The sequence below is a fragment of the Nothoprocta perdicaria genome, unplaced genomic scaffold (genome assembly GCF_003342845.1).
Source record: "Nothoprocta perdicaria isolate Ctin4 unplaced genomic scaffold, notPer1 scaffold_267, whole genome shotgun sequence".
Taxonomy (NCBI): Eukaryota; Metazoa; Chordata; class Aves; order Tinamiformes; family Tinamidae; genus Nothoprocta; species Nothoprocta perdicaria.
Window position 1 is genome coordinate 220,818 of NW_020455496.1, and position 15,464 is coordinate 236,281.

At 37.0% G+C, this 15,464-nt stretch overlaps 1 protein-coding gene across 1 annotated transcript in view; it reads right to left on the bottom strand.

The window, feature by feature from the left end:
* The window catches only part of ASB5 (ankyrin repeat and SOCS box containing 5), a 26,318-nt gene extending 11,469 nt beyond the window's left edge, over nt 1–14,849 (bottom strand). The window contains exon 1 of the mRNA XM_026040805.1: nt 14,572–14,849. Within this exon, the coding sequence (XP_025896590.1) occupies nt 14,572–14,767 (196 nt within the window). The 5' untranslated portion in view covers nt 14,768–14,849. The remainder of the gene's footprint in view (nt 1–14,571) is intronic.
* Nucleotides 14,850–15,464: the final 615 nt, after the last annotated feature.

A 15,464-nucleotide genomic window follows, 5' to 3' on the forward strand; every position in this document is an offset into this window, starting at 1 on the left:
TTGTTATTAATTAGGGTCAATGATCACTATTAAAAAAAAAATCCAACCTTTCAGCTGCCAGTTTATCAAAGCTGTCTTTTACACACTTGTTATATGACAAAATGAGAAAAAAAAAAAAAAGGAATATACAATATAGCAGTCCTAAACTTCACTATTATCACTCAGTTTATTTCTCATTGCTCAAAATACCTGTGTGCACTAACTTCAGTACCTCGTAAGTACTTCTGTATGCAAACCCCTACAATCACAAATTTGCCTTTAGTACATGAGTATAGGATGCAATAATTCTGTCACCTGTATTCCCTCCAGTGCCTTCTGTTTCAGTTACCTTGAAAATTGGTGTATCTTTAAGTTACACCTCCACCTCCTCTCATTCTCTCTTGTAAAGAGTTACCCCTCAGTATCTAGTTACCTTGTGGCAGGACAGCAAAAGTCAGGGTAAGTCAAGCCTTAAACACTTGCATAAAACAAACAGGGCAGATAAACAAGAAAGAGTAACGTAGATCAGCTGATTGCAGAGCAGAAACAGAAAATAGCTTCAATACCCTTGTGTTAACCCCTGGCAGGCAATAAAGTGCCAGTAAGAAGCATGCATTAACATTATATCTGGAAAAAAAAAAAAAAAAAAAAAAAAGCAGTCTGAAGCCAGAACAGCATAAACTGGGTCAGCTTAGTACATTTCCGTACACCCATGGGCTTGTGAAATGGCTGCTGTACTAACCTTGGCTGGTGAGAATACCCCAGCTAGCCTTTCGCTTCGCAGGACACTCCCCTACACTTTCTAGGCTTCTTTTGGGGAGATTCTGGTGAGTGCAGCTCCTCTCAACAGCAGTTTTTGTTGTCATTATTTACTTGCTTCCCGAGGAAAGCCTGTCTGGCATTAGTGGAGGTGCTCTGGTCTGACGAACAGCCACAAATGAATTTCTACTACCTTTTTCTCCTGCTCTCAGCTTTTCACAAAGGCTCTTGTTGTGCTTACTGAAGAATGGCTACAACACTGAAATCCATTCACTCACATTTACTAGCTTGGACTAGTGAGTACACAGAGGGGGAAGGGAAGGATTGCTCTAGCATTTTCTATTTTTAAAATGGAGAAGGAATCAGCTTAGCTACAGCATGAGTCTTAACTATTTACGTGATTTAAATGGAAAGAAAGTGTAAATTTTTTCATCATTAAACCAAGTAGGGAAGAGATTCTTAAAGCATAAGTATTCACTGCTTTACTGGTTGGTTAACAATGAATCTAAAAGAGAAAATAAAATAGAACTGTGTTTATCAGAATAGCAATTCTTTTATTAATGACAGCTTGAAAAAAAAACTTATTACTGAATCTATTGATTCTGTATCTATTTATTACTGAACCTATTACTGAATCTATTGATACTGAATCTACTGAATCAGACTTTACCCACATGTACTTCAAAATTAAGAGAAAAAAAATGGGAAGATTCCAATCATTAAATACATTTTGTTTTCTTATTATCCCTTATTATATAAGGGACACGGTAACCTACAGATGTAAACTGGAAACTAAGTTTTGAATAAATAAAAACTGTTTTAACTCAACATCTTTGGTTATTTTGAAAGTCTGATCCCATTATGGAAAAGAAAAAAAGGAATTTTATAAGTCAATGTACATATGTTATTGTATTTAAAATGTAAGGAAACGGGCAACAAACTAGTAGCAATATTTGTTTATTACTGTGCATCACACTGGTACAACACAACAAAAATCTGCAGGGAGGAGCAAACAGAAATAACAGATCCATGATAAAATTCTAGCATGGAGTGACTTCCTAGCACCATTAATGAGTTAACATGCTGCCCTTCCCTTCCCCCCTCCTCCTAATATTTCCTCACTATCGTCTTCTACTAAAATAAAAACTAGCCATTTGGAAACCTTTTAAAAGGAAATAAACATTACTTTCACTTTCCTGGTATTATTTCTTTCAAATACTTCACAAAAATGTACCCCTTACATGTAGAAATAATATGGGGTTTGTTTCTGTCTACCTTTTTTCTTTCCTTAATAAAAAACAAGTGGCAAGATCACAGTTAGGTGGGAGAAGGGGACGTAGAAAGGGTAGCACAATCTTTCCGCCTTGAATTTGCAGTGCCTGAGGCCTGGTGTACCTGATCTTGAGATGGTGTACCTTGGTGTACCTTGGTGTATCTTGCATCTTGGTGTATCCTGTCTTGAGAGGAGAGCAGGAAAAGGGCCGCTAATTCTACTGCTTCAAGAGAGGAGAAAACTGCCCTCTCTCATAGATGCTGCGGCTTTCAGAAAGTTGTTTTCCCTGGGTTCAATCTAACTGAATCAGCCAGGGTGTCTCACAGACCGAAATAAGCACTTCTCTATTCCAGCAATCAGACTCAGCAAGTAAAGGCTGCAATAGAGCGAAGGGCATGCACATGATAACTGTGCCACTTTAATATTAAGATTTCTTGTTAAATTGAAGCATCTTTTTCAAGTAAATAAATACAGGAAAGTACGTTGAATTAACAAGAAACCTTACTGTGTGCATACACAAGTCCAGGTCAGGAAGATACCTGCATTATTCTACAGGTGACAAACAGCTGATGCCAATTTCTACATTTGTCCTGGCTCTGGGGTTCATCTCGGTTTTACATTCCCTTTTCCCTTTAGAAAAGAATCCTGAGACTTTTGGGAGAAGGTGGTGAGGATGAGGATCAAGCAAAGCCCGCAGCACTGCAGGGCAGGGACTGACAGGGGGCTGAGGAGATAGGACATGCGTGTTTTTGTAGGAGCTCGGTGGGTGAAGCTGTCAGCCAAGAACGAAGCTGGGCCTGCTGTTGTGTGAAGTGCTGCAAACAGCATGGGAGGAGTTGGTAGCGCTTGATCTCCACGCAGCTCCAGCCTGCACAGTATTATTGTCACCACTTGCAGTAGCAAGGGAAGCAGCAGATGCACAGACAGCTGCCGTGGCTTCAAAGGGAGTCAGCAGCCCCTGCTCGCTCCCCTCCACAGAAATGTATACGGAGCAATGAGCTGGCAGCAAAGACAGACTGCCTCAGAAATGTGTCACCTTCAAGGCAAGGATATTGAGAAAAGTATCTGTTCCACAGACACTTACTAATGACTATTGTCCACCTACTTGGAATACTTTGAGGACATGAGAATGTAGCATATAAAATGTGTACTATCTTTCTTCATACAAGAGGCAATACTCATCCCATACAGGATTTCAGAAGCTGCTTTGCTCTACATTCTGCTAGGCAGAACTATTCATCTTCCGGGCAAAACTCATACAAAAATCACATTAAAAATTGTCTTTTTAAAAGAAAGCTGGACTAACATCAGAAATCAAACTGAAGTGCTTTAAAAATATAAGTGAGATGTGGATATAAAAAGAAGATGGACAGCAGTTAAAACTAAGCAAGACTGAAGAACATTGTTTCATTTGCGCCTCAAACATGGAATTGCTTGTTCAGGTTAGCCATCCATGATCTAGCTTACATTTACATTAAAACAAAAATAAGGGCTTATTCACCTTAATGGGTTGCAAAACTGCTAAAGTTCAAAAATGCTCCAGCATCATACTCAGGTTGTGTCCATTAGATTTTTATCTTAACACTTAAAAGAGTTCCGAAATCCACTAACAAAAAAAACCCACAAAAATGTGAATAAACATCCAACTGTAAGGTGTAGATCCTTTTATCTAATAAAATACAACAGCCTGTATTTTACCTGAAAAAAAATCTGAAAACTTTCAGATTTTACTTACCATAGCAGCAATGCAATTCCCTGCACAAAAAGGAGCAAGATGAGAGGGCAGAAACTACAGTCTCATAATAAGGAACTGGAGACTCTTCCTGATGAGTTTGGCCTATTGGCTTAGTTTAACTAGCAAACTAGCAAACATTAAATAATTAACTACGTTCAATTGATATTTAGTTCCATTTTATTTACAATAGGACAACTTTTCTATAAAACTTTTAAGAAAATTTCTTCCTGATTTTTTTTTAATCAGACTTTTTTAAAGACAAATGTCAATGCACTTTCAACATTTGCGTGCCAGCAAATAGCTGAGTTTACTCTGTGGGAACAACTGTGTTCTGAACAGGTGGGAATGGCTGTGGAAAGAAATGTCGGTGCCTCCATTTCAATGGGGAGCCCACTCTATTCTGAAGGCTGCCCTTAATGCCACAGAGATAAGTTAATTAAAACAATAACACTAAAAATCAATACATGATGCAGCCTGATGCATTTAGCCTGGGAGAAATTGGGCAAAATCGTCCTATTTTTAAATGCCACACACCAGTCCTTTTTGAGTGCAACTCTCCTCAATTTGGCCAAATGATGGGGCACGTGGCTTCCTAAACTATTTTGTGCTTTCAGGTTCAGCCACTCTACCTACTTTTTCCAGCAGGATAATGAAGGGGTTACAGTGACTATTCAGAGCGTGCCACATCAACTCTGGAACAGGACACGAAACTGCCTTTTCCTCCCTGAATGATACATAGACCATAAATAGAAGGTGACATGATGGACAGGTTTCCTGATCTCAGTGCCAGTAACCTAGGATTTGCCTGTCATTTAAGATTGTCACACGTGAACCAGAAGAGATCATGAATATTCTTCACTGTACAAGAGGCTGATATTAATCAAGAAATAACCACAGAAACATCATTACCTATAAAAACACAACCCCAAAAGGGGGCCACTGTGCTGACTCAACACCAAGGAACATAAATGTACCAGAGTAGTACAGTGATAAAGCTTTAGCAGCTTGACAAGGGGGAAAAAAAAAAAGATTTCTTAAAAAATTAAATACTTGCATCAAGCCATGTTCTGCGGCTGATAGGACGACTTCAATCATCAGCAAACAAACAGAAACTTCTGTATTACCCAGGTGTTAACGACCCCAGCCCTCTGTCTTCCACATCTTGTCAAACACGAGCAAGAAATCCAGTAAATACTTCAATGGTCCTACCTTCAAGATCATGTATTTATGCATGCCAATGTACTGTGTAGCGCTTCTTGTTTTGCCTTTTTTAGGTAGTACTTGAGGATCACAATTAGAAGAAAATTTGACCCCATTTTCAATGTCTACTATTTCTATGAGAAATAATGTTTTGTTTGCAAACATTTCCTGTCCATTTAAAGTGACCCAACCAGCTCAGAAATTTCCCTATATGAGGCTTAAAGTCAAGCACCACTGACACTCTCATCTGCATTGTATCAAAAGCAAAATCAGATAGCTATACGGAAGGTATTGCTCATTATAAACATCTGCTTCATTATAAACATATGCATCATTGCTAGTGCAGTCAAACAGGCAGAAATGTCATTTCCCTAAATCACCATCAGTACCAAAGAAAGCTTATTACAGATTCCTCCCTCCTTATATGCTATCATCACTGCTTCTTATTTGGAAGCCCAAACTATTAAGATATGATGACATAAATAGCTACTAGTTGTCCTACCTCTTATCCTAAGATTTTAACATTGTGGGCCTAGCACTCTCTGATGCTTGGAACTAAGTTAGAAACTTTAGAAAGGGCTCAAGTTTCTGATGTTATCAACAAAAGCTCTTCCATAGCCACTCCAGAAGTCAAATATGGAAGGATGATACGATTGCTGTTTTCCTTCCCTCATGTGTTTGCAATGTGCACCCTCCAGATATCTTCATGTAGCCCTAGAGTGGTGACTCAGCATGTTTTCTAATCTGTGTGCTTAAGAAAAGTAACCCAGAGCAGTAAGGCTGCTCAGCACGGCCAAAGCAATTGCCAGGCAAGCCCAGGCCTCAGATACTGGAGATGAGATGAAGGAGACAAAGCCTAACACCAGTAGCTGGCTTGGTAATGGTACAGAGCACCTCGGGTAGTATCTTCAGCTGATTATCTTCAAGGACACAACTGTAGAGACAGAGACCTTTTCTACGGCCAGGAAGGCTCTAACAGAGCAACGAGTACCAGTGACTCGTGCAACAGACCGAGCCTGCCATGATGAATTTATGACCAACCAGCCAGTCTTGCTGCAATCATGAGTAGAGCTCAGTACTTAGGCATGCCATACATCCCCCAAAGCCATCACCATCCAACCCTGGCACAAGTTCACACTGCTGGCTCACATTGCAAATGTTTGAGAACATCTCCTACAACAGAGGAGTGTGAATAGCAGAACCCTGCCACAACAGATGTGTGGCTGTGGGCAGGAACATCACCTTCAGGGAACTGGGCTATTTTGGTTTTCCCATGCGGCCTTATGCCCGCTGCTGCAAAATGGACCACTGCAGATAGCACATTTGAGCTCATCCCAAGCTAATACAGGAGATTCCCTAGTGGCTTTCCTTCAGTAATAGTTGTCTTTGCTCTATCCTTTGCTCTGGGATTATTTTCCAGTCTTATTGCTAAGTACCTTTGAAAAACAGAGTTCTAGGTTACATCAAAGCTCACACTGATTCATTCTCTACTACTTTGTAGCTCAAAAGCTTATTACTTATTTCATCCAGGAAAATAAAGAAATCAATTGAAGAAGGCTATTTCCATATGAGTTAGTACTGAACATACAAATCAAGCTTGCCAGAAGACCTATGTTGTTGAGAAGTAAAATGGCCACCTTCAGAAAAGACACAAATTTCAAGGAGCTAAAAATGAATGATTCTGATGAAAATGTGTCAAGCTTTTCAGAAACAGAGCTTATGGTAATGTTCTTCTCCGGGAGTGAACAACAACAACAAAAAACTTTCCATGAAGGAATACGAACAATGAGACATCTCAGCTCCTTTCAGGGAAGCAAGGATGCAAACATGTTCCAGCAGGCACATTCACAAGAGGTTGCTCTAGGCTCAGAGATTTTCTTTAATGTGAGGGAAGAGCCAGTGCCTGCCAACAGATGTGCTTGAGTTTTGCTCCCACAGATATGCCAGGGCTCTCGCTGCTTGAATTGCCGTGCCAGTCTATTTCCATCACATAACCTTCACCAAAATCCCTTTAAGGTAGATTATACACTTCAGAGGAGGTTCTGGTATCTTGTTGATACATGGTGTTATTTGCGTCACTTTAAGCAAGTGTCTAGAATCTCAAGAATTACTTTTGAGTGCGACTCTTCTCTGGCCGAGTTATTTAGCGTACGAAGAGGGCGTGATGCACTCAACAGAACAATCTCCCTGCCGAAGCTTTTAAAAAGGGTACTCACATTATCTTAAGCATTTTAACACCATTAAGTTACATGCAGTGTATGAAAACTAAATGCTAAATGCGGTGCCTTACACTGAATGGTATGGTGAATAGGTATGCCATACAATATTCCTATCGTTACTAAATGAATCTCTATTGTACCCAGAAAGCTGGTAGAGGTCTTTTACGGCTTTTATTAATAGAACTGTGATCTCTGTGGAATGCAAGTTGAGAAAATGCCTTGTGTCTCTCTCCCCTACCTAACAACTGTTGCTGAGTGACATTATCATTGCGACTTGCTAGAGCAGAATAGGAGGAAAACATTGCTCTAATCATTCACTACAGTTCCACATTTAATAACAAAACATAAGCTTTCCAAACAGTGCAGCTCTAACAGCAAAACACAAAGCCTTTTTTTTTTTTCCAATTTTTGAGTTGTATTTGATGATCGTATTCCTTAGGTCTGCCCAAGTAGTGCTCAGTGTACAAGAAGAAGCAGGAAACATGAGGTTTACTGGTTTACTGCTATTCACAGAGTCTCATAATCCTGAAAAGAGATGGAGACTTCCATCTTAAACTGAGACAACCTGTGGATGGCCTAATTTGGAATAACAGGGAATAACAAATGTCCTGGCCATTCCTACCATCTGCTGCCAACGCATATGGAGCAAAGCAGGATAGATTAGAATTTTCATTCAACAGCAGACTTTTTAACTGAAAAGAATCCAGGGCATATTCATACCATATTCAGCTCTCCACTCCTGCAATAGATTTTGATAATCTACACTCAAACTCTACAAACATAGATTCTGCTATAGATAATTTTCAAATATAATTTTAGAATTTAATATAACCCCTAAAAATAGGATAAAAAGCATAATTCAAGTAGCACATTTACAAAAGATTCAATTTCATGTTGTCAAGGTAGTCTGTGCATCAGAGCCCAGGTATCTGCATAAGAACCTTACCAGTTGTTGTTTGTGGTTGATGTTTGTTTGTTAACTTTGGCCAAATGATTCTTTCGTAGCAAAGCTCAACTGTAACACTGCCTGCTCACAGTTAAAAACATTCTGACAGTTCCTGAATGTCAATTTTAAAGTATAATCTTTTTACCTTACACAAGTTTATGAATGAGAGCATAAATAAAATTATTTGTACTATCAACATATGGCCTTTTCCTTATAAGCTAAGCTCTGAGCAGTACTTGCCAGTAGAGTTTATATCCTGTGGACATTATAACATCTGACAAGCCTTAAGATTTCATACATGCACTTGTACTTTGAGATCACTTGCTACTGCAGCCCTACTGCCTCTTCCTGAAGCAAAGGAAGTAAAAAAATCAGCTGAAGCTCCGGTGCAGCTCATGTAAATATAGAGCACTTCTATGATATGACCAGTAGCTGATACCGTAGGAAGGGTCTAACTATCGCTTTTGATCCTCCAGTTGTATCAAGCAACAGCTGTACAAGAGATTTAATTATTAACCCATGGTTCAGATATTTCAATGTAATCTTCTTAACATAATTTAAGAGGGAAAAAACAGTAGCAATGGGATTATTACTAAGTGCATGCAGACAAGGATTTCTCCTCTATAATGTTAACTAGTCATTCAGTCAAATTTGTTCAGCAAAACTGCTTTCAAGATTATCTTCATTTTTATTATGGTTGAATTTTTTACTATTGTAAGGACGAAAAAATCATAATTTAATATACTAGTTTAAAATAATTCAGTATTAACAGATTACACATGCACATCCATATAAAAACTCTTAAAAAAAAAAAGAATTTACTCCATACACTTCCGTGGATTATCTGTTCTTGAATATTGAAAATTATCTTTTCATTCTCAAGGCAGATTAATTAATTTGGGCACAAAGTAAGAAAAACAATACCTAAATCATGTATGAAACTGAAATGCAGTCCTACTAATAAATAAATAAATAAATAAATAAATAAATAAATAAATAAATAAATAAAGGAGCTCTTGATAAAGATAAAAAGACGCCTTGGGCTCGAATGGAAAGAAGAGCTTTTCATTTTATCTGCTCTAGATCCAAAGAAAGAAAAAGAAAGTTCTATGCCAAAGGATATAGAGAATAAAATTTGTAAAATTATTCAATGAACATGCTACCTGTTACTTTGAAGCTTCTGAAGACAAATCTTTCTCAGTCTATATGCTTATTCATTCTCAACATAGTAAGGCCCTTTCAAATCATAATTCTTAAGTGCATTTTCATTAGGAACTATTATATAATATATGTACTGTCATATTTGCACTGTTTAAAAAACCAGTAGTCTCTGCAAGTTCCCTAGAAGTTTCAATTGTAGATTCAAGAGAAGTATTCATCTAAGAATTCTGCTAACTGCTTTCATGGATTTTTTTTTCTAGTTTTTCTGTTTTTTTAAAATGGATTGAAATGATGTTAAAATATTTCCTTCAAAATTACATCAAGCCCAAATTTAACTATGTGTTTTAAATTCCACAGACATTTCTTTTTTCAGTTCTCTTTTTATTTATATTCACACACATATTGAATTTTAGTATTATAAGAATGGCAGAAAAATAAGCCTGAATTACACCATTCTACATTCATTAATGTTCCTGGCATTATACAGGTATATGAAAAGAGTCACACTTTTCAATCTTGGGATGAATAGAGGAGTACTTGCAAACAGAGTAACTAAGATTAGGAAAATGTTTAGGTGAATTCAAGTTGTTCTATGTTATTAAGTGTTGATAGGATAGGGATACCAGTCAGTGATTGCCAATCTGTTGTGCATTAGCGATATATTTTAGGAATTTGTCAAGGGAAGGAAAAATTTAAAAAATGTATTTTTTCCTTTCCTTTTTTTTAACGTTGCTTTACAGCAAGGTTGGGCAACAGCTGATTTTTGTCCTGAATTTTTAGGAAGGAAAAAGAAGTATGGAGACAGGATTCCTGGGTTCTGTTTTCTGCTTTGAAACTGCTGGTGCTTTACACTGAGGAAATACATTGAGAGAAGTAATCTTTCTCTTCAAATCAGTGTCACTGTAGATATCCCATTAAGAAGATAATCAATCCCCAAATAATTTTCAAGCTAGTTCTTCTTTGTAGATCAGTTTGTAGCACACAGGATATGAAAACTGAATGCATCTACGCACTACGACTTTTTCCATAAAAGAAAGAAATGAATAAAATGTTGACTTTTGTGAATCTTCTGGAATATTGAATACATGCACAAGGTAAAAAGGTAGGTAACCACAGGTCCTGATTGCAAAGTATTGAGCTCTAAATAACTTATCAGTCCTTCTCAAATCAGCGGGGCAAGTATGTGTGTGCTAGTAAATGTTTACAAAATCAGTGCGAAAGGTAAAAATAATTCAGTAAATGGGTGTGTTATAATAGGATAGGTCCCTTTTTCATTTAATTGTTTTATAGTACTGATACTTTTGACGTCATTTTACTAAGACAAGAATTGATCCATGTAAGCCTATGTGAAAGACTACAGAGTTCTGTCGTGCTTTTGATGCCCCTGGTGTTTTGGAATTTTACATGACAGACTATTATATTTATCTTCATACTTAAAACTTTTAAATGATGCTAAGTTGGAGGTACTGCAACTGCCTTGGGAGAAATAGACTTCAAAGTGATTTGAGTAAAGAGGAGCACCCCCTAATCAAGAGCATGATATTAGCTAAATACAAGTACAAAATATATTTAGACAGGAAAAGAAATGCATGGTATAGTGCTACTGTCTAAAGTAATATGGAGTTTGAAGTGGACTACAGACCAAGTCCATTTTACTTTACTGTAAAAAAAAAAAAAAGGACAATTCCAGATAGGGTATCATATATATGGCACATGACATAACTGTTCCACTTTTATACGACTAATCATTCCCCTTGATGCACTAATAAAGTCTTAGTTGGCACACTCTGTTTAACTTGGAACATTACACTTCAAGAAAGATGTATGTGAGCTGGCAGAAGTCCAAAGCAGAGCAACTACAGTAATTCCTGGGAAGACAGGAAGAGATCCATGATCACAGTCTCTGAATTTCTTTACTTTCCATACTGGACTCCACATACATAGTGGAGTACAACTGATAAATACCTTGATTATAGCTTATAATAGATATTATTAAATTAAAAATTTATTTATTTAGTTTGCAGGAAAAAAAGAGATTTAGGTAGATCCTGGGGGCAGTTAGAAGCATTGCAATCATGGTGATAATAAAAACTGCAATAGGATACAGAGAGATGCTGCAGCAGAATTCTCTATTACTAAGCATTTAAAAAACAAGTGGGACAAATATTTGCCTTGGAAAACCTATGTAGGTTTGACTGTAAATGGGCACCTCCCGAGGTGCCTTTCTGCTGTACACTACTGCAGTTCTAAATAGGGAAGTTCTAAAAAGGAAAGATTCAGACTTGATCTCCATAAACAAATTAATGTGATTTACAACTAGCAGAGTTTATAGATGCACTTTTCTGGTCTTACCTGGTGCTGAACACTGGTCTAGTTCTTATATTTCAATGCCACACACATAACATAATCATTTCTAATTAGTTATGGACTCAGTTCCAATCCAGCTGTTCATATGAGATCCAAAGGATAAATTTAACAGGCTAGTGACTATCCAAACAGGAGAGAAAATGTTCCTGAAATACTAGGGAACAAAATATGACTGGTTTCCTCACTTAAATCAGGAAACAGGACTGCACTGAGCAGATGACACAAATGAATCTATTCCCTTGTATTCAGCAAAGAAATAGTTGCAAAAAAAAGGGAAGTCAGCCAAGAAATGATGGATATTGAGGGCCTAAATTCTGCCTTGATCTATATACTTGCAGTTCTATAAAAGGAATTTATCCACCAACTACTACTCTTCTGTGTTCTACAATGTTGTTTATACAGGTTTCATAAAAGATAATTATAGCTCAAGAGCACAGCCCAGTAAAACACGCCCGTTGCTAGTAGTGCATTACTCCTGAAGGCTCTTTTCCCTACAGAGCTTTAGTGCTCTGTATCTGTGGACTATCCTAGTCCACTTATCGTAAGAACAAAACATACTTTTCAAGCACATTGAAATTCAAGCAAATTGAAATTCAAGCAAATTGAAAACACCAGCATTAACAGGAATTTGAGAATATGTAATCAGGTTGAAAAATAGAAATAAAAACTAACACTGGAACTATATTTCTTATAAAGTCTTCAATCAAGCTGTTTTACTACTTTTTGTTTTATTGTGCTGAGACTTCTCTGTTTAATAAACAGCACAGAGAAAGATCACTAATTATTTACTAAAATATTAGAATTTATTTGCTCATTTAAAAAAAAAAAAAAGAAAAAAAAGAAATTTTATTACACTGTATTCCAAAAACTCTACCAAGGTATCTGTAAACTATGCTTCAAAAAGATGAAAAAGAATATCCACAGTAAGGTGTGAATAGAGATAGTAATATATTAAACATGAGTGAACACAAGGGTGCAAAAAGGATTAAGATAAAACAGTAATTTTGAGTAATATGTGGGCGGAAGAGCTAAGATTATTATGTAACATGAGCTGAACACACAGTTGCTTCAGTTGCAAGTCTAGACCCAAGCACTAAATGCAGAGAAAAATTTAGACACACCCAAAGCCAGCTGTGGAAAGTAAAGTTTAAGCAGAAAATCACTGCATTATTAAAAAAAAGCAGAAAAAAAACCAGAAACTTTACCATATGCTGGACCTTTAAGCTCCATATAAACCTCTGCTACCTCGCAAAATAGAAAAAATGAGAAATGTTCATGTTTTGCATGGGCCAATTACTATAAGTCTGAATGTATTCTATTTATTTACAGTAATTCAAATGCCCGATGAATGGTATTTCATCCTCTCATCTAATGTATTTTATTTTTTTCTCTCTAGCTTTTTCTCCCAGTCTTTCCCCTCCCTTACTAAGATTTTGTGTCATTCAGCACACAGTGATGCTCCTTAGAGCTAGCTGGAGGTGTCTGAGGACAATTTCTTCTCGAGTTGGAACAGGGGCTTTCATAGCCTGTATAAGTAATTTTGCCAGCAAGCTAGAAAGTCAGTCCTGCCCTCTCCATTCTAGCAAATACCTGTACACACATGTACCCACAGCGACATATGTAACTATGCATACACTCATACACACTTGTAACAGATCCAGTGATGTGATGCTGCATAAACAGACATGAAAATCCTGGGTCTCAGTGCTTTCTAAACCACACAGAGCACACATAATATAAATTCACCTCAAGAAAATCTCCTGATCAGCAAGCTATTCCCCACTTTGGGACTTAGGCATGTCTCTTTGGTTTGCAAAATTTAAACAAACATGCAAAACTACACTAAATATAATATGTATTTCTGACTATCTATATATTACCCATCTGACATTTACCCTAGCATTAAGAGTGAAAAGATCTTAAGTTTGAAATTGTTTTTGGCCCATTTCTACAGTTTACCCTTTGCATTTGACTCAGACTATTTCTTCTTCTTTGTGGCATCTAGGGATGAGCAGTGAAAACAAGGAGAGACAGGGCAAGTGCCTTTCTGTTGTGCTGTATAATTCCCCCAGTATGATCTCGGAATACAACGAACTGCAATCAAATACAAGCGAAGCAGCAGGGACTCCAAGCTGAGTAAAAGCATGACGCCAGCAGGCACAGGGAGAGGTATTTGAGAAAAGAGTTTTCTGTGCTCTCTACCACAGAAAAGAATTGAACCAAAATGGTACAAGCTCACTGCAGAGGAGCTTGGGGGAATAGCAGTGCCCAGCTCTAATAAACTTCTGCTTCAGCAAAGAAAAAAAAATTAATTTCAAGAGCTTTCAACCCAGTGATATTTGGGAGGGAGTTCACAACAATGCACAAAAGCTCACTTGGACCAACAAAAAGCTTCTGGCTGCATGCCGAGTGTCTAACTCAAAGTAAACTGTATCTTCTTGAATAATTATTAGAGGAGCATTTTAACCTAGTGAATAAAGAGTTCTCTTAATCTGTTCACAAAAGTATCTATCTGGACCACTTTACTAAAATGTTAAGAATAACCTAACTTTAGCCACATGCCAGGTGTGGAAAATTTCACCTACATATGGATAAAGTGAGGCAACCTTATAGGTAACTGGGAAAATTGTAAAAGCAATGGCAAAGTCACTACAGTCCTCTCTTTCAACTGGAAATTGCCCATAATACTTTTTATTCTGATCTTAATATTAACCAAAAAAAAAAAAAAAAAAAAAAAAGGAATCACTTAAGAAACCTAACAATACTCCTTTGAATAGTTTTGTCTAAAAATTAATCAGAGAAAAAATACATAAAATGCCCATACACATATCACTTTATAAAATGAAAATAAATCGATCTAGCAGACTAATAATTATCTGAAACAAATAAAACCAACAATAGTAATAAACTAAGATAATAAGAACAAATATACCTTGTCCTTGAGGAACTCCATAAAATTCAGCAGCTATCCTTGCTGCTTCCTTACGGTTCCCTTTCACAATGTAGAAATGACTCAGTATAGCAAGGCTGATCTTCACAAAAAGTTTAAAACAAAAAAGGGACAGTATAGTAAAGTAGACATTAGATAGCTGCTGAGCAAAAGGACGATTTTCTTCTATGACAGTCATTGCTGCAGCAAAATCTCTCTCACTGTTTGGGTAGGGCTCTCGAATGTGTTGATACGATCATATGGCTCCAGCCACGCACTCTTGGGAACAACTGGTCCTGAGGAAAGAAAATATCAGCTGGTCATGATGCTTGCTGCTCAAAATATGAGGATTATTTATACTGTACATAGTATTGAGTTCACTACCGCTCCTGCTAGCCTGGTGACAAGTGGGGCAGAACATAACAGGCAAAGGTTCCAAGATTCTGGATTGTACTTGTTCCACTTAAAAGGTCCCTCTCAGTCCAGCCTCTGCATTAACATGGAATTTATTTTCCACATTTATACTTGTTTAAGAAAGACACCGTCAAAATTACTAAAACCTTTAATTTCATGTAATGAGGCTAACAGCCAAAAAGCTTCTGCTTCTATAAAAAATAACTGTTCTTTTATGCATCCTTTTTTTATGATAGACTTTTTAGTATATCTAACAGTAAATACCTGAAACATGGTCTAATAAATAAACATAATTTAAAATGAACCAGCTTTGACAGTCTCTTATTCTTTCATTCATGCTGAATGAAAGTACTTAGTGTACATAGCTTATACTATTATAGAAAACAAAATAGTAAGAACAGATGAAGAAAAAACAACTCCAAGATACTTTTATAAATCTCAGAAAATTCAAATTAGCAAATAAACACACCAGTAAATATAAA